This window comes from Malaclemys terrapin, chromosome 2, assembly GCF_027887155.1.
Source record: "Malaclemys terrapin pileata isolate rMalTer1 chromosome 2, rMalTer1.hap1, whole genome shotgun sequence".
Taxonomy (NCBI): domain Eukaryota; kingdom Metazoa; phylum Chordata; order Testudines; family Emydidae; genus Malaclemys; species Malaclemys terrapin.
The window spans coordinates 24,109,619-24,130,713 of record NC_071506.1 but is presented as its reverse complement, the minus strand read 5'-3'; the positions used below and the strand labels follow the sequence as shown (position 1 = coordinate 24,130,713).

Here is a 21,095-nt window from a genome sequence, read left to right as displayed (position 1 = left end):
GTTATGATTTAGAGTATTTGAATGAAAAATATGCTTACTGATTAACATGCATAAGTATCCTTTACTCTTCTACATTTGTCCACTTTCTGTCATGAGTAGTTTGCTCTCTAGTATGGGGGTAGTCTTTAGTCTTTGGCTCTGATTCAGGAAGGTTCTTAAGTGTGTAACTTCATTCATGAATATGCCCAATGAAGTCTCATTAAACAGCTTCCTGAATCAGGGCCTCCGTGGTGTCCAGTAAAGCTGTGCACTATTTCTGGGTAATGAAACTTTCCTTTCCAATAATGCATTTATCATGAAGTCAGTGGGCATAGTCACATGAGTAACAATGAGCTGTGTGAAGAAGAGTCGGTAGGATTGGGATCCATCTTAGGTAATTCTAGTAAGAGTTTTCAGAGCGCTTAAAATTCACAAAAGAGCAACCTTTCTCATCCACCTATTTACAGAAACATTATAGGTGAAATCTACCCTTTTGCAGAGCATCAGCAAAAGGCTTACATAGCACTTCATACTACTTAAACATTGTTCTGAGGTTCTAGGTGGGACTTGAATGGTATGTAGGCTTCTGCTGGTCCTTTGAATGGAGTGAATCTTTCTTTCTTTCTTAATAAACAAAATCTTTTAATAACAAAATTAAAAGTATGTTGCCTTCTAGAAGAAATTATCTGGACTTGAAGAGTGTAACTCTTCTAAGAAGCGTGTTGATTAATTTCCATATTCCTTTTCCCTAGGGTCTGCCTGGCAAAGATGGACCCACAGGGCCCCAAGGTCCTCCTGGGCCAGTGGTAAGTACTGTCTATGTGGGATTTATTACTGTATGAGTTGAGGTCTTTCAGGATGTAGGTTGCTGTCTGTGCCAGCTGGGGCTAAATAGCCGATTGCACTGGAGTTTAGAATTCTGATTAATCATGGGCTTGGCAGAAAGCTGACTGTGCTATGCCAGTTCTTTGGATCCTTACCTTGAGAGACAATGACTCCCCCATGGCAAAGGGGGATTGAGTCACTCAATAAATAGGCTGCCATCTTGTGGTAAGTAAAGTAGCTGCGTTGTGTAAAGTGGACTAATAGCCCTTGGCATTGAAATGAGGCAGAGACTCTAGTCTTGCCAGAAGTTCCAGTCTGGTCTTGTTCTCTGACGAGAGCCACCAGAGTTCATTGCCCCAGGTCATGCAGCTGAAGCCCTGTAGAATGTATTCAAACATTTCACAAAATAATTAAGAGATCATCTAGAGGCCAGAGTCTGACCTCAGCTGTCTTCAGTAGGAGCAGTACACATTCATCTGAGGGCAGAATTTTGTTCCTTGTGTTATAAATCTGCCTCTGGAAGATACATTTTTAAGGAGTGATGCATTTACTAGTAAGCTTTGTAGTGGGGTTATAGAGAACTGTGGGGCCAATTTGTCTGTGATGGTTTTAAATATTCTCTAATTGCCAGATTCTGCCAGTCTTACTCATGTTGTGTAGTAGGGCAGATGAAATCAGTGGGTAAGGTACTACACATTATGAGCAAGCTTGGTAAAATCTGATCCTAAAGTCGTTGCTGTTAACACTGACTAGGATAGAAGATATCTTTGTAGAAGGAATCTTGCATGCACCTTAGACATTCACAATCTGTGGTTTGAATTCCTTTTTTGAAGGCATGTGACACTGAAAAATGTACAAGTGCTTTAACTTCATTACTTTATTAGAACTATCCAGAATCAGGACACAAGACAATCTATTATTTACATGTTAGCGACAAGAAAGTAAAATATTTAGAAAATAAAAGTCCACCTGCAATCTCCAGAGTTCTCCCCCACCCCCATTCCTTGGCTACCACACTAACATCATTACTACTTTGGGGTCCTACGGGAGTGGGGGGAAAAACAGTTGAAATAACGGTAAAGGTTTTAAGTTTAACAAAAGCAAGGAAATTGTGAATTGATGCTACCATTATGTTGTGACTTACAAAGCACCCACTTGCCATTTGTTTAAATGTTTATTATTCAAAATAAAGATTCACAAGGCCTGAGCATGCTATAAAATACTAGTCCATCTCCAGGTCAGTGCAGCGATCAGCTGACTAACACAGACCAACAGCATTCTCATAGACTGGCCAGCACCAGATGCAAATCCATGAGGATAGAGGCTATGAACCTAACCCATTTGGGAAATAAGATCTGAGGATTCATATGGGTTCAAATCTTGCCCTTGAAACTACAGCCACAGGAAGTGCCATGGCAGAAGAACAGATGTGGTTACACTGTATATGGAGGGGTGAGATGGGGCCTGGGTGGGCCTGGAGAGAGGCAAGGCCAAAGGATCCATTGCTGTGTAAACCCTTCAATGATTCCAGAACATCAAGCTGCAGTAACGTCCACATGGTTGTTCCTTAACTGCTCAGCAATCTGGGGATGGGTGGATTCTTTCTTTTGTTCAGCTGTTCCCTGGTTATTCAGGCCAAGTGCTGGGTTAAGCTTTGCCCCACAGCCCTGGACCCTCAGACTCACTGAAGTCCAGGAGAGGTTTGGCCGATTAAGGATTGTAGGATTGGGCCCTTTACTCCTTTGTGAAATTATGTAACTACTAGGGTGACCAGAGAGCAAATGTGAAAAATCGGGAAGGGGGTGAGGGATAATAGGAGCCTATATAAGAAAAAGGCCCCAAAATCGGGACTGTCCCTATAAAATCATGACATCTGGTCACCCTAATAACTACATATTGAAAAAAGAATGTGTTAATAGCTGAATAATAGTGATATTACCCTTTATGCTATTTGCATAATAAATAAATACTATTTAGCACCTATTTCTTTACCTATTTGCAGCACTGTGCTGACATTAACTAATGCATTACATTAATGAATATTCATCACTGTGAAAATCTCATCTAGAACAGCTACAATCTCATTCTTAATTCACCTTCTTGTGCCTATTGCATGAGTTCTCCAAACAGGGTATAGTTTTAAATATAGTCCGTGTTTCAATTCGTTGAGGAATTGAAGTGTGAGGCTATCTGCTGGCAGCCTTAAATCACAATTTCTTTGAATTTGTAAATCGACCTTTTCACTGATTTTTAAAAAGGATTATGAATTCAGAATTCATTTATATTTTAATGGTCATTTAAAAAAGAAAACACAATGAAAATAAACATTTCATCTCTGGCTTCTACTATTATGGACATGAAAGTGGATCCATCGGACTTGATAAAGGACTAAATTTAGTAGCAATAATCTACCGTAGTGTACTATGCATAATGCGTAGTCTTCTCACTTTTCAAATCACCAATGCACCATCGTGGAACTGCTGCAGCTAGGATGCTGACCATATAGTACAAAAATGGTGTTTAAGTATTTTTGTCAATAAGGACTCATTGATGTTGGATGTCACAATTAACTATTTACTCTCTCTCTTTTTCCATGGAGGGAATACCTGGTGCTCCTGGTGTTCCAGGGGTTATGGGAAACACTGGGCCACAAGGTGGTGTTGGACCCCCTGTAAGTAAGCTAACATAATCCTTATATATTAGCAATGTTGTGCTATTCAGTTTCTAACCTTCACCGTTATCCATTACAAAGAGCTACACAGAATTGTGGTCCATTTGCTCATGAAGCCCTCATGCTGATTTCAATTAATGACTAAATGAAACATCCCATTGTTGGTATAATTTAGTTTTTGTTTAGTTTTGTTTTGCTTACAATGTTGGGTAGAAATATACGCATGAAAGCATCAAGAAAAGACATCGCCCTTAAAGGTTAAAAGGACACAGGATAGGAATTCATATTCTGAATGTAGCCGTTTAATTTTCTTGCCATTTCAAATTACACTAAGGAAAATAAAATGTGCTGCTTTATTAGACTTAACTCTTTCCACAAAGATGGCATTTTTTCAAAATGACCTGATTCTCATCTTATTTTATACTGGTTTTCCACCAATGTAACACTGTGGACTTCAGCAAGTGTACTCCTGATTTACATGGGTGTAAATGACATCAGAATCAGACCCACTTTTAAAATGTAATTACAGGCTTCAACTACCGAAAATTTTGCCATTGATGTCAGTGAGAGCCCTTGGGCCCTTGATTCTGTTCAGGATCTAATGCTCAATTTTTCTACCATTTAAATGTCAATGACTTTTTTAACACACGAAAGAAAATATTTTAAGTAAAAAAATCTATAAAATGAGGGTATAAATTCCACACTAGTGACAGTTTGGGAGTTTTTCAGTTGACCTTTTAGGTGTAACTATTCAGATAAATATTTTGAATTCATAAATTATGAATTGAACAGTTTAACATTTGTTTCCTTATGTAGCCTGCTTAAAAATATTTGTAAATATTATAATGGATGTTATAATCTTATGTTCTAGAAAGTATTTGAATCTGATATTGTCCAGCTGCACGTCTGGCTTGATTTGTAGAATACTAAATAATTTTAGATTTTTTTCAAATATCCAGTTGACTTTGGTGATTTATACTAACAGAAACATTTGAAATATTTAGCTAAATGGGAATATAATGACTGATAATAAAATATAAGCAAAGATAATAGACTAACACTCTCTTCATCATACTCTACCAGTATTATAATTAAACACCCAATTAAGAGATTTGGTGAGCTATAAAACTTATCTGGAACTGGAGCATTGACAATAATGTAGGCACATGCTCCGGAAATTGGCCTAAATTTTCGTAAGTGCAGATATGCCTGAGGGTCATGTGAGGCCAAACTCTGTGAGTGCCTGGAGTCTTACTGGAAAGACAAACTGGAGAGGTCAAAAATGACTGAAAATCAGGATTGCATCCACCAAAACCTACCGAATGGCCAGGTTCAAAAGCAGGTACATTTCTGCCTGTGCAGCAGATTTCAGTCTGCACTGTTGTTGGCTCCAGTGCCATTTTAGAGACAACCCAGGCAACAGAATACAGTGTGAAGAGGAAGGTGAACTTAGCAGAAAGGGAACAGAAGCCCCTCTGTGTTTCCAGAATATCATCCTGGCTACACTACTCTCAGAAAGAGACAGCACCCACAACTACTAGGCAGGATAAGTCTTCCCAGACTAAAGGGTCAGAAATGAGGAGCAGTGGAGAGAAAAAAGCTGGGAAAGGTAACCACCATCTGCTACTCAGTCACAGAGAGGAGAAATACCTGCTGGGGATTGAAAAGGAAAGAGCATATTTAAGAGATCGTCTCTGTCCCCACGCCAGGGTTATATAGGGATCTAAAACTGAGTTGTTTACTTACCTTCCTTTCACTGTGATACTCTCATATTTGGCGATTCAAACATACAGTACGTAGAACTAGAGAGAAAGGTGAGAATTAACTTTGTTTAATCTTTTAACAGGGTGCTCCTGGTGCAAAGGGGGAAAGGGGTGAACGGGTAAGTACTCTGTAGCCACATTCAACAGCCACAAGTACATTTCAATCTGACCTTCTGTCCCATAAACCCCTCACTGCAGTAATTTACAGTCACTCCACTCATAGCTAGGGGTGAGTTTAGATCTAATCCGACAAATTTTCTTCTTCACTGATCTCCGTCCCTCGAAATTTTAATAAAATTTAAAAAGAAAGTAACATAATATGTATGTATCAGTGAGCATATCCCATAATCTTTTGTGGTTATCATCCCCAACCTTCTGTTTGTTGTCTGAAAACAGGAGCTTCTCATTTCCAACTCTGTTATCAACATCCTTGGGCAAGTCCCAGAGTTCTCTGCCTCATTTTCCCCATCTGTAACATAGGGACCATAAAGACATACCTCCCACATGCTCTCTGAGCACATTCAAGATAAAAGTGCTGTTGGAGCAATGTTGCTATGGTGGTGTTGTTATCCAGGGTGACATTCAGTCCCAGGCAATGGTTCGTGCGGTTGCTCGTCAGGTGTGTGAACAGCTCATCCAAGGTAAGCCGATCAATATCTCTTATGTTCGAATTTTAGGTGCCAGAATAGATCTGTAGCTGGTATGAAAACGAAAAGCCACTGAACACTACCTCCCCTCTAACGGTATATTCCCTAGGCCAGGGGTGAACAAACTTTTTGGCCTGAGGGCCACATCAGGGTTCCCAAACTGTATGGAGGGCCGGGTAGGGAAGGCTGTGCCTCCCCAGAGAGCCTGGCCCCCGCCCCTTATCTGCCCCCTCCCACTTCCCGCCTCCTGACTGCCCCCCTCAGAACTCCCGACCCATCCAACCCCCCCCCGCTCCCTGTCCTCTGCCCCCTCATGGGACCCCCCCACCCCTAACCGCCCCCCCGGGACCCAACCCCCAATCCAACCCTCCCTGCTCCCTGTCCCCTGACTGCCCCGACACCTGTCCACACCTGACAGGCCCCCTGGGACTGCCACGCCTATCCAACCCCCCTGTCCCTTGACCCCCCCCTCAGAACCTCCACCCCATCCAACCGCCCCCTGTCCCTTGACCGCCCCCCCCCCAACCTCTGCCCCATCCAACCGCTCCCTGGCCCCTGACTGCCCCCCTGGGACTCCTGCCCCTTATCCAACCCTCCCCCCCTTACCATGCCACTCAGATCAGCATGTCTGGCAGCCATGCCACCCAACTGGAGCCAGCCACGCTGCCGCGCTGCTCGGCACAGCGAGCTGAGGCTGCGGGGGAGGGATTGGGGGCTAGCCTTCCCGTCCGGAAGCTCAAAGGCCGGGCAGGACGGTCCCGCGAGCCAGATGTGGCCCGTGGGCCATAGTTTGCCCACCTCTGCCCTAAGCCACCAGACAGTACCTACCCTCTAACAGTGTATTCCCTTGGTCACCGAACAGTGCCTACCTTCTAACAGTGTATTCCCTAGGCCACCAAACAATACCTCCCCTCTAACAGTGTACTCCCTCAATCACCGAACAGTGCCTACCCTCTAACAGTGTATTCCCTAGGTCACCGAACAATACCTCCCCTCTAACAGTGGATTCCCTAGACCACTGAACAGTATCTACTCCCTAATAATGTATACGCTAGGCCACCAAACAGTACCTACCCTCTAACAGCATATATACTTGGCCACAGAACAGTACCTACCCTCTAACAGCACGCACCTAAGGCCACTGAACAGTGCCTGTCCTCTAACAGTGTATATTCTGGGCTACCTAAGAGTATACACACTCTACTTCTCCACCGACAAGTACACACTTTATCATCACCACAACTAGCATACATCACAGACCACATTCTTAACTTCTCCCCCTTAGGACGAGAGTCTTCCAGCACCTTTCACCAACCTACCCCCTTCAAACATCCCCGGGCCAGATTATTCACTTTGTCCTGAATTTGGTGGAATCTTCCCCCCCACAGGTCACATGGCCAGATATAATTCAATTCTGAACCAGATTCCAAGTCAGTCTGTCTCAGAACGAACTATTCCAGGACCACCTGGTGAGCCAGGTCGACCAGGATCTCCTGGGTCACAGGGAGAACAAGGAGCACCAGGAAGACCTGGATTTCCAGGCAATCCTGGGCAGCCAGGAAGACCAGGAGAAAGAGGTAGGCTGAATACTTAAAATGTATGGTAATATATATCACCATGGTGCAATAGTATGATTACTTTACTTATCTGACTTAATTTTATCATGCAAACATAGTTTTCTCTCTAGTTAAGAGCTGGTCCTAAGCCGCAGTGTTTGGGTAATACTGAAAGCTATGGAGACTGCCAATCACCAAGTTAATGCAACCTTTACAGAGTGTGATAGGGTAGAATCACATTTGGGATTGATGCAACCCCTGCTAAAGATTGACGGTCATATGAAGATGCACATGGTGCAAGAGGTTTGCCTTTTGCAGAATTCTGGGGTTGCAGAAATTTACAGCTCCAAATGTGTTTCCTTTTGAAATCTGTTTTTTTGCCCTCCACCCTGCAAATGAAGGCACTATAGTCAAAGAATATCAGCTTCAAAACTGGTAGGTTAGTTCTGGGGAAAAGGTAGAATTTTCTTACCAAATTTGAAATGAATTGGACTAAAGGTTCTTAAATTATCATACCATAATGACATACGTTGATCAGATGGGGAAGGAGTGTACTGTTTGAGAAGGGAGGGCAGGATCAGGGTCAGATGGTAAAAAGGAGAGGATAATGAAGAGGGTGGGGCAAAAAAACAAAAAATTAAATGAAATTATGCAATTAACCAGCCACTTGCCAAACTTCCCCTTCATCCTTTTACCTATATTTATATGATGTCCCTTTGCCCTTTCCTCGGTCTGTTTTGTCTAATTAAATAGCAAACTCTGTGTGGCCTGACTTTTTTCCAATCTGTGAGACATCTGGCATGCTTTGATGTACTTTATAAATAACAACAATAGCCTCACAATGGCACTGTGAAACTAAATCAGTCAGTGTCTATGAAGTGCTTTGATATCCTCACAGGGAAGGCACTGCTGAAGAGTCAAGACTCATTGTTCTTATAATTGCAATAACCAATAAGTGGCATTTTAAAAAATTTGGTCCAATGGCTGTTCACATTCTAGAGCTTAATAGGTCAAATGTCCTGTTTGGTAGCCAGAAAACTAATATTATATTGTTCTGAGGAGAACACTTTTGAGTGACCTTTGAACTTGCCACCCCTCCTCCCCCACAAGTCTCTATGCCCTCAAGGCCATAATTCGAATGACTGTAGTGTAAGAGGAGATGAGATTTAAAGTGCAAGCTTGTCAGTGATGGATTTTTGCACTCAAGCTGAACAATGACAGACATTGTTCCAGGGTATCAGGAAAGAGTGAGGAGGGGACAAGAATGGAGGGAGATGGGAAGATGAAACAAACAGGGGACTGACAGAAACTGGATGAGTGAAAGAAAACCAATGTGGGCTGCAGGAGAACTGCCTCCATAGTGTAAATCTTTGCACGGTTTAAACAATTTCTTAGAGTACACAGAAATCGCACAGGGATTAAGCACATTTTTATTAACATAATGAGGGACAAATAATGTTATTGATTGTAAAAATTAATGTGCAAGAAACAGCACGGGCAATACAGCTAGTACAGAAATGACGGAGAACTTAGAATAGTTTGTGATAACAAAATATTGCCGAAGAATGAGGCCCTCACATTCATTATTGCTGCGGATGCAACAGCTGCTGCAACAGAAGATGCACGTTGGGAGGGAGCTTTTGTTAATTTGGATTTGGAAATAAAACAAGTCTCCATTAAGCATGCTGTCAACCACTATTAGTCAGCTGGAGCTCCTCATAGGCTTTTACTTGATTGCCGGCCCCACAAAAGAACTTCTAGGCTTCAACCTGCCCTGGAATCAAAGGTTCACATTGAGCCATTTTAGAACATTGCATGGCAGATGCTGTTATCTCTTACACCTTTGGGAGATGATAGACAACGCACAGTGTGACTGTGAACACCAGTCACAAACTGTAGACCACATTTTAAATCAGGGCCCGCTTTGGTCATTTGCAGGGGGCATCTCAGACTTACATCAAGCATCTCCCAAAGCTACATGCTGGCTCACTAATTTGGACATAGTTATTGGAACATCACTAATTGTCTCTCTTGACACACAAAAGAAGAAGTACCGTCATGGGGAGAAAATACTGGATAGTAAAGGGCTCTTTAATCTAAGATAAACAAGAACCAATGGCTGGAAGCTGAAGCCAGAAAAATTCAAACTAGAAATTAGTCACAAATTTCTAACAGTGAAGGTGATTAACCATTGGAACGAACGACCAGTGGAAGTGGTGGATTTCCCATCTCTTGATATTTTTAGATTAGGTCTGGTTGCTTTTCTTGAAAATATGCTTTTGCCAAACACAAGTTATTGGGTCAATACAGGGGCAACTGGGTGAAATGTAATGGCCTGTGATATACAAGATGTCATACCAGATGATCTAATTGCCTTTTTCAACCTTAAACTCTATGAATATGGATCTAAGAATTTCACCAACAGACAATTCTGGAGAAATCTCCACAAGATGGCATTTCCCCCTCTTTGGCTCCCTCTTTTGAGTTTTAGGATTGGAGGAGGCTATCTTAGCCTTAGCTTTTACTCAGGAAGGAATTTAGATCACAAGCAACCTGAAGTAGATTAATTTTCCTATGTTCTGTTGTGGGTGCTTGCCATGCATATGACTTCAATGAGAGTTTGCCTGAGTAAAGACTAAATAAAATCCGAGTGAGGACCTCAGGGTTTAGCCCACCGGGTACATGGTTTCTCAGTTTGAATAGACACGTTTCAAATTTGCCATTGCTTATTGATAGAATTTCACCTGGTGTATGGGTGTATGTGAAGGAATAATAATTGAGTGTGGAAAGAGTTGTGGTTTGAAAGCTCTTGTGGCAGTTGCTTTCTGAAGCACCATTTTATTGCTGGCTTAGTGTAAGCTTAAAATGGGGCTTACACTAAATAGCCACATAGATTCCAGATGTTTACTGCAGGCCAGTCTTTTACAGTTTTCATGAACAAAGTAATGCACTCATGCAGACTTTGCCTGCTGCATCTGCCAGCATTTGCTTCCAGAACAAACATGTACTACTATTGTTTGCAGTGAGGCAAGGTGGGTGAGGTAATATCTTTCATTGCCCCAACTTCTGTTGGTGAAAGAGACAAGCTTTTGAGCTACACAGAGCTCTTCTTCAGATCCAGGAAAGGCACTCAGAGTGACACCGCAAAATACAAGATGGAACGGATTGCTTAGGCTATGTCTACACTTGCAGAGTTTTCGCACTGTTAGTTTCACCGGTGATAGGGAACTGGTAAAAAAAGAGCGCTGGTTTGTGTTCTCACTCACTTCCACAGGCGTCAGGTCGTGTTCACATTTGCAGCACTTCCATCGCCGATGACAGCAGCGCACTGAGGGCAGCTATCCCACGGTACAGCTCTCTCCACTTTGAGGATAGGTCTTGTGGGAAGGGGGGGGTGATGGTGGGGCATCCTGGGTCCCTGCACAGCCTCCCCTCCCCAAACACTGATCAGCCCCAGTAGCTCAGCATTGCTCCAAGCAGGGGATGGTTTGCTCCATGGAGCAGCCATTGTCACCTGGCCAGATGATAAGTGAGCACTTGCCAAGAAAACAGGAAGGGGAGTTTCAAAGTTCCCGGGGCTTTACACAGGGAGGGGCGGATGTCTGTTTACTGGGCAGCAGAGCAGCAGAGCTGCAGGCCAGAGTGGTCACCTAGGCACTGTGGGATATCTTCCGGAGGCTAAAAGCTGTGTAAACAGGAAGATCATGTCTTCACTTGCACATCTCCGCAAAAGTATCACTGGAAAGAAGTGAACGTCTCCTTCTGAGTTTCACCGCAAAAAGTCATTGGCAAATGTAGACACTCCCATGGTTTTTGCACAAAAAAGAGACTTTTTGTGCTTTACGTGGCAAGTGTAGACATGACCTTAGCATAAGTGGTTAACACATTTTCTAACAGACCATCCAAGCAGACGTGACCCGTTAACACCTCTGCAGTCCTAGGACAAAAAAGGGGAGTTAGTGGGTTACAGACTGTTGTAGTAAGCCATAAATCCAGTGTCTTTTATTGATACATGGTGTTTAATGTCTAGCAAAGTTATGAATTTAAGCTCCCAGGCTTGTCTTTTGAAGATGTTGTGATGGTTTCCTTTGAGGACGAGGATTGAAAGGTCAGATATGGTGATCCACAGGAAATAGTGTTTTTGTCTTTTATAATTTTTCTGTTTGTTCACTTGAGACTGTAGTGATTGTCTGGTTTCACTCACATAGTTGTTATTGGGGCATTTAGTGCACTGGATGTGATACATCACACATTGTGATAGGCATGTGTAGGGCCCATGGATCTTGAAAGGGCCCAGGGATCTTGGGGAGGGGGGTATTGATCATTGTAGCAGTGGAGGTATGTCTGCAGGTTTCGCATCTGGTATTATCATAGGGTCCAGCAAGACTTTGAGTTGGTGAGTCCAGGTCTGTGGGGAGCTTGTGTCTAATGATGAGCTTGGAGAGGCTGGGAGGTTGTTTGACGGCCAGAAGTAGGGGTTCAGGAAATATTTCTTTCAGGATGTGGTCCCCAACAAGTATGCGTTGTAATTGTTTGATGACACCCTGTATGGGTTCCAGTTTGGGGTGGTAGGTGACAACTAGGGGGTGTGCGGTTGGAGGGTTGTTTTTTATTTCTGTATTGAAGCAGGTTTTCTTGAGGTATTTGGGTGGCCCATTCCATGATGCAATCTACTTCGCTAGTGGAGAGTCCTAGTTGGATAAAGTTAATTTTAAGTGTGTTAAGGCAGTGGTTCCCAACCAGGGATCTGGGGCCCTCTAGGGAGTTGCAGGCAGGTTTCAGGGGATCTACTAAGCCTGGCCAGTGTTAGACTCGCTAGAGCCCAGGACAGAAAGCCAAAGTCCCTCTGTGCAGGTCTGCAGCCCGGGTCCCCAAGCTCCACCACCAGGGCGAAAGCTGAAGCCTGAGCAACGTAGCTTTGCGGTGCCCATTGTGGCGTGGGGCTCTGGGTAGTTGCCCAGCTTGCTACGCCTTAACGCCGGCCCTGGCTTTTATATGCAATAAAACAGGTAGTTTGACACAAGTGGGCCATGGAATTTTTATAGCCTGTTGGGGGCAGGGCAGAAGGGCTCAGTCAGAGCCGCCCAGAGGATTCAGGGGGCCTGGGGAAAAGCAATTTCGGGGGCCCCTTCCATAAAAAAAATTGCAATACTATAGTAACATGTGTTTGGAAATGTAAAAAATAACCAGTGAAATACATTCAAAAATTAATTTTTAATGATTTGAAAATACACGAAATACATTATTTAAAAACATTAACTGCTTTAATGGTATGTATACATTTACAATTACATAATAGGCTGTCGCTGGTGATGGTTGGTGCCAATGGGCTGTCGCTGCCTGGGGGTGGCGCTGCTGTTGCCCAGGGCTGGGTGGGGAGCTGGGCTCTGGGTTGGGGGGTGACCGGCTCAGAGGAGCTGGGCTCAGAGCTGGGGGTCAGGGCTGTGGGGGGGTGGGGTCGGGGGGTGTCCGGCTCAGAGGGGCTTACCATGCTGCTTACTCCCGCCTCCCCCCTCTCCCGGAGCCTCAGCGTGCTGCGTCCAGGAGTGCCTCTGGACAGAGCTGCAGCAGCATGGCTCCACGGGACCTGAGCTCCCGCCGCTCGGAGCCCCACCCCCTTACCCTGCAGCTCTGAGCGGGAGGAGCTCAGGCCACGCCACTGCAGCGCTGTCCAGGGACGCCTCCGACATTCTCATGGGGGCCCCTGCGGGGCCCGGGGCAAATTGACCCATTTGCCCCCTCCCCCCCGGGTGGCCCTGGGCTCAGTAAGAAAAAGGTTGAGAACCCCTGTTTTAAGGTATGTATCCTGGACTTTTTCCTTGGAGCATATTCTGTGGTATCTGAGTGCCTGGCTGTAGATAACAGATTTCTTGTTGTGTTTGGGATTGTTACTGATCTGTGAAGGTAAACGTGGTGATCTGTGGGTTTCTTGTGTATAGTTGTCTGGAGGGTTCTATTGTTGAAGTCAATCGTGGTGTCCAGGAAGTTGATGCTGGTGCCGGAGCGTTCTAGATAGAGTTTGATGGCTAGGTGGTGGTTCTTGAAGTTGAGATGGAAATCTGAGGGATTTTAAAAAACAAGAGAGAGTCCTGTGGCACCTTTAAGACTAACAGATGTATTGGAGCATGAGCTTTTGTGGGTGAATATTCACTTAGTCAGACTAACACAGCTACCCCTCTGATACTTGAGGGATTTTAGGTCATCAGTCCAGAGAATGAAAATATCATTGATGTCTCTTAGGTGTGTATCATTGGTTGCATGGTGTGTTTGTCCAGAAATTCTTCCTCAATGTGGCCCATGATGAGGTTGTCATACTAGGGAAGCATCCAAGTACCCATGGCTGTTCCCATGTTTGGACAAAGTGTTTGTTGTTGAATGTGAAAATTATGACTGCAGAGTTAATGATCTCACTTCATCTTGAATGATCTCTGTGAAAATATATTAACTACTGCTAAACAGTCTGTTCCACCTTGTATTTAGCTGTGACACTCTGAGTATCTTTCCCGGACCTGAAGAGCTCTGTGTAATCTTGAAAGCGTGTCTCTCTTACCAACAGAAGTTGGTCCAATAAAAGATACTGCCTCCTCCACCTGGTCTCTCTCATGTACTATTGTGGCAGTTTAAATGTATTTGCCTTGCTGTAATACCCACAGCAAAGCTAACAGTGCAATGAAGGGTTCAGTCCCCTTTTTTGCAACTACCATGGCACATCAACTGTCTCAGTAATACCTAGAAAATATTTTGCATTTGGAATCCAGAGCTAAAATTTGGCACGAGGAATTCATTTTTAAAAGCAGGAGGAATTCAGCCCCGATCACATAAGTATTGTTTAGCATGCTTCTGTGGCAGGCTCCCGCAGGAATTACTGTGTGGGTTGTAGCATATCTGTTCAATCTGGAACTACTTCCCACATATACAGTACAATAAAACCATTCACACAAGGTGTCTCATAGCATTTCACAATTAAATTGAAGGTTACATGGTAACCAAATGCTAGATTTCAAAGAGAAGTCTTCCGCTCAGACGTATAAAAGGGATAGAACTTCAGGAGCCCTGAGACCAGCAGGCAAACTATTGCTTTGCTAAGAAGTGCAGAAGAAAGAACACTGGGGTAACATTTTCAAAAGTGCTGGCGTAACTTAGAAGCTCAAGTCCCATTGCTTTTTAATAGGATTGGGAATTTTAGGACCTAAGTTACTTTTAAGAATGGGATTTGGGCATTTTTGAAAATTTTACCCTGGCCATTTGTGACTTTAAACAATGGGATAAATGTTAACATCTGTTCTAAGGAGCTTAGTAAGCTGAGGGAAAATGTCAAATAAGCAAAACAGAACCCAGCCACTGGTCATGAGAAGAGCAAGACTTTAAAAATGAACATGACATCATCCTGGAAGCCAGTGTGAGGACTCCGGAGTAGGAGTTGCATGCTAAGCGGTCAGAATCCTGGCTGTTGAGTTGCTATGATAGTCTGCCAATACACTTTGGCAGGAAATGAAGAATTACAGTAATCAAGTCTAGCTGTTAGAGAGGCGTGAATTCCAATCTCCAGGTCAGGGCTGCAGGGATTGGGGTGTACTCTGGTAATATTTCTCAAATGATAAAAGGAACATTGGTAACACATTTAACACGTTCTGACATAGGCCTTAGTCTAATGTTACCCCCTGACGTCGAAGAAGCGGCACTGCATTACAGCCATCAAGTGGTGAGGTGGCCACAGGCACTGAATTTAATCGTTGCGCACAGTTAAAAGAAGCATTTTATTTTTAATGGTAGTGAGTTTTTAAAAGATTTTGACTGCCATACATTCATGGGTGAGACATAAAGAGTTAAAGCCACAAAAGGATTTAGGCACAAAATTTCAAACCTAATCCCTGCTCAGCTGGTGCCTACATTCCCTAGATGCCTACATTTCTTCTGGTAAAATCCCTAAGGTAGCCAAATTTCTGCTGCTGGGCACATGCACAGCTACCTTGGTCCTGATGCCTGAGTGCCTAAGCTCCAGGGAGATCTTCATACTAGGCAGTGCCCCACCTATCTTGCATAAGGCCTTGCACGAAATGATGGTACGGGTAGTGAAAAGTGGAACAGTTTCAACAGGAGAGATTGAGAGAGATCTTTCCCCGGGTACCCCTATAGCCTAGTGTCGGGGGTTCAAATCTCTGCCCCACATCTGGTAGAAGGGGGTTTTGAAGGAGTACGGCAGAAAGGGATCTAGGGGTTATAGTGGACCACAAGCTAAATATGAGTCAACAGTGTGATGCTGTTGCAAAAAAAGCAAACATGGTTCTGGGATGTATTAACAGGTGTGTTGTGAGCAAGACACGAGAAGTCATTCTTCCGCTCTACTCTGCTCTGGTTAGGCCTCAGCTGGAGTATTGTGTCCAGTTCTGGGCACCGCATTTTAAAAAAGATGTGGAGAAATTGGAAAGGGTCCAGAGAAGCGCAACAAGAATGATTAAAGGTCTTGAGAACATGACCTATGAAGGAAGGCTGAAGGAATTGGGTTTGTTTAGTTTGGAAAAGAGAAGACTGAGAGGGGACATGATAGCAGTTTTCAGGTGTCTAAAAGGGTATCATAAGGAGGAGGGAGAAAACTTGTTCACCTTAGCCTCTGAGGATAGAACAAGAAGCAATGGGTTTAAACTGCAGCAAGGGAGGTCTAGATTGGACATTAGGAAAAAGTTCCTAACTGTCAGGGTGGTTAAACACTGGAACAAATTGCCTAGGGAGGTTGTGGAATCTCCATCTCTGGAGATATTTAAGAGTAGGTTAGATAAATGTCTATTAGGGATGGTCTAGGCAGTATTTGGTCCTGCCATGCGGGCAGGGGACTGGACTCGATGACCTCTCGAGGTCCCTTCCATCCTAGAATCTATGAATCTAGAATCTATGAATCTATGAACTCGTGAGTGCTCTAACCACTGGGCTAACAGTTGTAAGGGGGGCTGCTGCATCCTCACTTATTTATTTTATTTTATTTTGTAGAAAGGATTTTGGTGCCTAACTCCATGAGAAGCGTGTGACGCTATCTCAGGGTTCTCGGGACTGAAAGATGCCCAGTTACCAACCTGCCTGAGAGAGAGACTCGTTTGTGAATAACTAGGTGTCAGGTCCCTGACACCACCAGTCTGCTAGCCACCCGAACAAAGTCCTCAGTCTGCCAGCCCCTCCTTTGCCTTGCACCCCAAATCCTAAGCCCCTCTGAAAGCATCCCCTGTAGTATCCAGCCCGTCACTGGACACACTATTTTACCAGAGTCCCTGTTCCCAATGGAATAGTATAAACATAGCTTAACTGGTAGAACTCATGATTAGGTCTTTTATAACGCCACGCCACAAAGATATATTTATAGTGAAACAACCATATGTTTGTTATCAAAGATTAAGATTTAAGAGCTACCAAGGAAGGATAATAGAAACAAAAATGATTACATATAAAACAAGAAGTATAACATGCTTACACTTAATTTTATTTAAACAGTCTAAAATTCTTGTCTGAAGTAGTTTCTCAGTAGGGTGACAACCTGTTATTTTAAGGGATGTTCCTTGACCATTTTAAACATTAAATGGCAGTTTATGATCATTGCATTGTATACTCGAGGGGAGTAAAAACATACACTTGAGAGCAAAATACATGATATGTGAAGAGAAATGGCGTTTTCTTAAGATGTCCCTTATTTTTCATGTGCTTTCCCCTATTTCCATCCAATAAAGGTGGTCACCCTATCTCTCTCCTAAAGCTTTCTTGCAGTGTTTCCAACCAGGACAGGTTGGGAATCCCATTATCATTAATGTAATTGTACTGCCCAATTACATCTTCAAGTGCAGGATAACAGGGTGCCGTCCCTGTCCCCAGGTATAGTCCAATATACCTTTGAAGGCAGCGCACCCCACAGCCCAGAGAAAGCTCTTTTCCCCCTGCTATTCTCCTCCTGTTACATCTCACCGCCCTCCTTCTGCATTTAGCTCAAAGGGGTGATTGTGAATGAGCCAATACTCAATTTATATTTCAACAGACAGACCATTTCAGCTGGTCTGGCAGGAAACCAGTTTTTCATTGGGAATAATACCTTGATAGAAACCGTCAGGGCATTCTGTCAGTACATAGCCATAACATTTTAAAACATCATGAGTACATACATTCACAATGATATGCATGACCAGCACGATCCTGGCTTTGGTTTTGGTTTTGGGATCTTACATGACCCTTTTATATATAAATACCATGTCAGAGATGTAGTGGATTCTATCCATTACAAATGAGTATGTCAGGCCTGTCAGGGGCTACTGTTACAGAGCAGTGATCCCTTTACTACTTGCCATTGAGGGTTTGTTAGGGTCACAGCCGTTCATGGCTGTGAATCTTTAAGCAGAGGGAGGTGCCTCCCTTGGGCCCAGACTTAGGTGCCCAACTCCCTTTGAAGGGCAGGGCTTAGGCTATGCTCCTCTCCTTGGTGTTTCCTATTGGCTAGCTTAGCAACTCCAGCTTAGCATGCCAGCTTGTGTGATTCCCATTCTTTGCTGCCCAGTGGACTCCTAGGCTTCCTACACAAGGCATGGGGAGCATTAGATGTTGGCATAGGCGCTGACTTCCTCTCTACCCAGGGGGGTGCTTGACCCCCTGCCCTGGGCCTGTCCCAACTCCACCCCTTCCTCCAAGCCCCCATCCCTGCCCCACCTCTTGGCCACTGTTGGAAGACAGGATATTGAGCTAGTTGGACCATTATTTGGACCTAATATGGCCATTCTTAAGTTATTTTCTTATGTTGGGATAGCTGCTTTATAACAAGTGTATGAAAGGATGCTATAGAAGTAGTTCAGGAGATTAAAAAACTATATTAATGTAGGGCTTTGTCTACCCCACTGGCTATATGGTCTCCTATGACATAGGTCAGATACTGAGTTGACATCTTCAGGGGAAGTTCAGCCATGTTGGAAGGGGTGTGGGTGGAGGTACCTAACTCACCTGCTATGGCAGGAGAGACATCAGAACTGGTGACCTCAGACTGGGCCTTATTACCTGTTCTTGGGACCAGATTCTGTACCTCATTGTAGGTTCTTTCCATTGTTCTTAAAGGGGCTGCAGTGGCCCCCTGAGGACTCCTGCCACTGCAAGGGTGGTATAGGATCAACACAGGTCCTGCTTTAGGGGCAGGGAGTTGGTGAAGCACATAGTGGCCTGGATGTTCTGGGCTGCGGCACACTACAGAGACAGCTGTGGCTTCCTCTTAATTTATTCCAGAGGCTGCATTGGGGCAGGCTGGAAGTAGAGAGGCCTAAAGCCACCTTTGCTGGCCCCCTGCTGCACCTTCTCTGCTGATCCTCCTGGGCAGTGTGGCCTGCGCTTCCTCTCTCTTTACCCTGCTGGCACCATACTGGGAGCAGGCCCTAGGAGAGTTCTGACCTCTTTGGTAGACTGTCTGTAGCAGGAGGGAGAAATGGGATCCCACTCCTTTCAATACTAAACACCAGTCTGTGGAAAGATGAGTGAGACAAGCAGCTGGTTTATAAAGACCTATGTTCAAGCTGTTGTTCTGATTGTTAATATTTCAATAGGTTTACCAGGCGAGAAAGGAGAAAGAGGCAACCCGGGTGTTGGAACACAAGGGCCCAGAGGCCCACCAGGGCCTGCAGGTAAAGTTATCACTCTCCGGAGCTCTTAGGGTTAACACACAGCTGTAACCCATCCTAGTATTTGCAGGCCAGTTGAGATTTTCAGGGGTCTGTCGAGCACCTTGCAGGCTTAGGCGGCAGGACCCTTCATGTCCCAAATCTATATTGGGCACCTCAGTGTCACAATGCTTGTGTCAAGACATCACAACCCAGCGTCACAACATGATGACACTGTCAGTCACATACATATTCTCCCTTTGCCTGCAATAAACCCCTCATCCACAGGACATGTGTTTTTGTGGAATAAGGAGAGGCTGCATTTGGTTTCTTACTGAAACATTTATGACTGCTGGAAAGGTTTATACTAAGTTCATGGAAAAATATACATGGTGAAATCCTGGCCCAATTGAAGTCAATGGAAAAAATAGATTTGACTTCAGTAGGGCCAGGATTTCCCACACTGAGTATATTGCTAGAAAGGTAGAGTATTCCATGTGTGTAATACGAAATGGAGGAGGTAAGGGAGCCTGGACTATCCTCCCTAAAGAGTTACCTGACAGTTGGTGCAATCTGCTGAGCCTTAACTGCAAAACATTTGCTCATCAGAAGTATTATAATAAACTTTAAGGATAAAAAACAAAACTCTCTCTGGTAGGGAGGACTTAGCAGTATCCAGACAGTATGTGAGGCTCATCAGCAGTAGGGAAATCACCCAAAATTCTTCCCAGTTTGCTGGGGGAGTTCCCAGGAGTCCCTTTCTCGTTAGTGAAGCTGTCTCTCTGGGTATTTATAGCACTCTCAGAGTCATGGTATCCTAGCAGGTGCTTCTAGTGCTGCCAGGGTGCTCTAAAGGCAGTGCTTTTACTGAGGATGCTAGTTATTTGTTTCATGCATGTACTTTATGCAGGACCTTCTGGTGAAAGTCGAACTGGCAGCCCAGGGCCACCAGGATCCCCAGGCCAACGAGGCCCACCTGGTCATACAGGTGTTCCTGGTCCACAGGGTCCTTCTGGCCAACCTGGCTACTGTGATCCTTCTTCTTGTGCTGGGTATGATGTGGGAGGTGAGTACATTTCTTCAGTGTAAATAGTCTTTATTCAGCCTTCAGGAGTCAGCTTTGTAGATGGGGTGGGATGAGAAGGAAGTGTAGTGCTTTTACCAACAGCCAAAATAATGGAGGCCTTTGATAAAACCTTGCATTAAAATGTGATACCCCTTGAAAAGCTATGGGTCTAGTTCTCCTCTAATTTATGGATTTATACTAAGAGAAGAGTGTAACCGAGTAAGAAACAAGAAAATTCACATCAAACTCAGAAAGCCTATATCATGAATGAAGTGCATCAGTATTGTCCTGTGTGTGTATGTGGCACTGTCAGATTGTATGCGTCCACTACATGTCAACTGAATGTTTTATTTGTTGAGTCTCCATTTTCTAATGTTTGTGGCAGTGGAGTCTTGTAGTCTTTGAACATATTACCCAGTTTCCTCATTCATGTGCTTCTATATAGCATGAAAGCATGAACTCTACTAAACAAAAACTACTGAAACCTGAAAGAAGGATGCACGTGCTCATCAATAACCAATGAAACATAATCCAGAAAACAGGATCTTTTCTAAAATCCCTTCTGTAACATTTAGGGATCCTGTATCATAGTGTTTTCCATTATAATATATAGAGGCAATGGAAGGAAATTAACAGGAATAACGACACAATCATGATACTGGACTTTAATTTTAATTTTCTGTTTTAGTAAGATATTAGTCACTACAAATGTAATATATGAGATAGTTTAGTTTGTATGTTTTACTGATCTGTATATTTTTGTTGTTCGTCTCTTCCCCATCCTTTTCTCCTCTCTACCCCCACCCTCTATTGTTCATTTCCGATTTGAAGGCCCAATCCCTTACAATGGCTTCCACTCCAGAAGGTGAAAGGCTCATTCTGGTTGCATTTTTCCTTTCATTTGGCTGAAGGTCAGAAATGAATACTGAGCTGCCCTATACTTTACATCAACAATATTGACCGCCACTAACAGACTTTA

The 21,095-nt window shown here is 43.9% G+C and overlaps 1 protein-coding gene across 2 annotated transcripts in view; it reads left to right on the top strand.

The window, feature by feature from the left end:
* The window catches only part of COL14A1 (collagen type XIV alpha 1 chain), a 165,668-nt gene that overhangs the window by 143,230 nt on the left and 1,343 nt on the right, over positions 1-21,095 (top strand). The window contains exons 41-48 of one of the 2 annotated variants that reach the window (XM_054019188.1): positions 732-785; positions 3,404-3,475; positions 5,322-5,357; positions 5,813-5,879; positions 7,274-7,462; positions 18,997-19,074; positions 19,961-20,116; positions 20,948-21,027. In XM_054019188.1, coding sequence (XP_053875163.1) covers positions 732-785; positions 3,404-3,475; positions 5,322-5,357; positions 5,813-5,879; positions 7,274-7,462; positions 18,997-19,074; positions 19,961-20,116; positions 20,948-20,985 — 690 coding nt within the window. In that variant the 3' untranslated portion in view covers positions 20,986-21,027. The remainder of the gene's footprint in view (positions 1-731; positions 786-3,403; positions 3,476-5,321; positions 5,358-5,812; positions 5,880-7,273; positions 7,463-18,996; positions 19,075-19,960; positions 20,117-20,947; positions 21,028-21,095) is intronic. The other variant, XM_054019187.1, reaches the window with a different exon arrangement.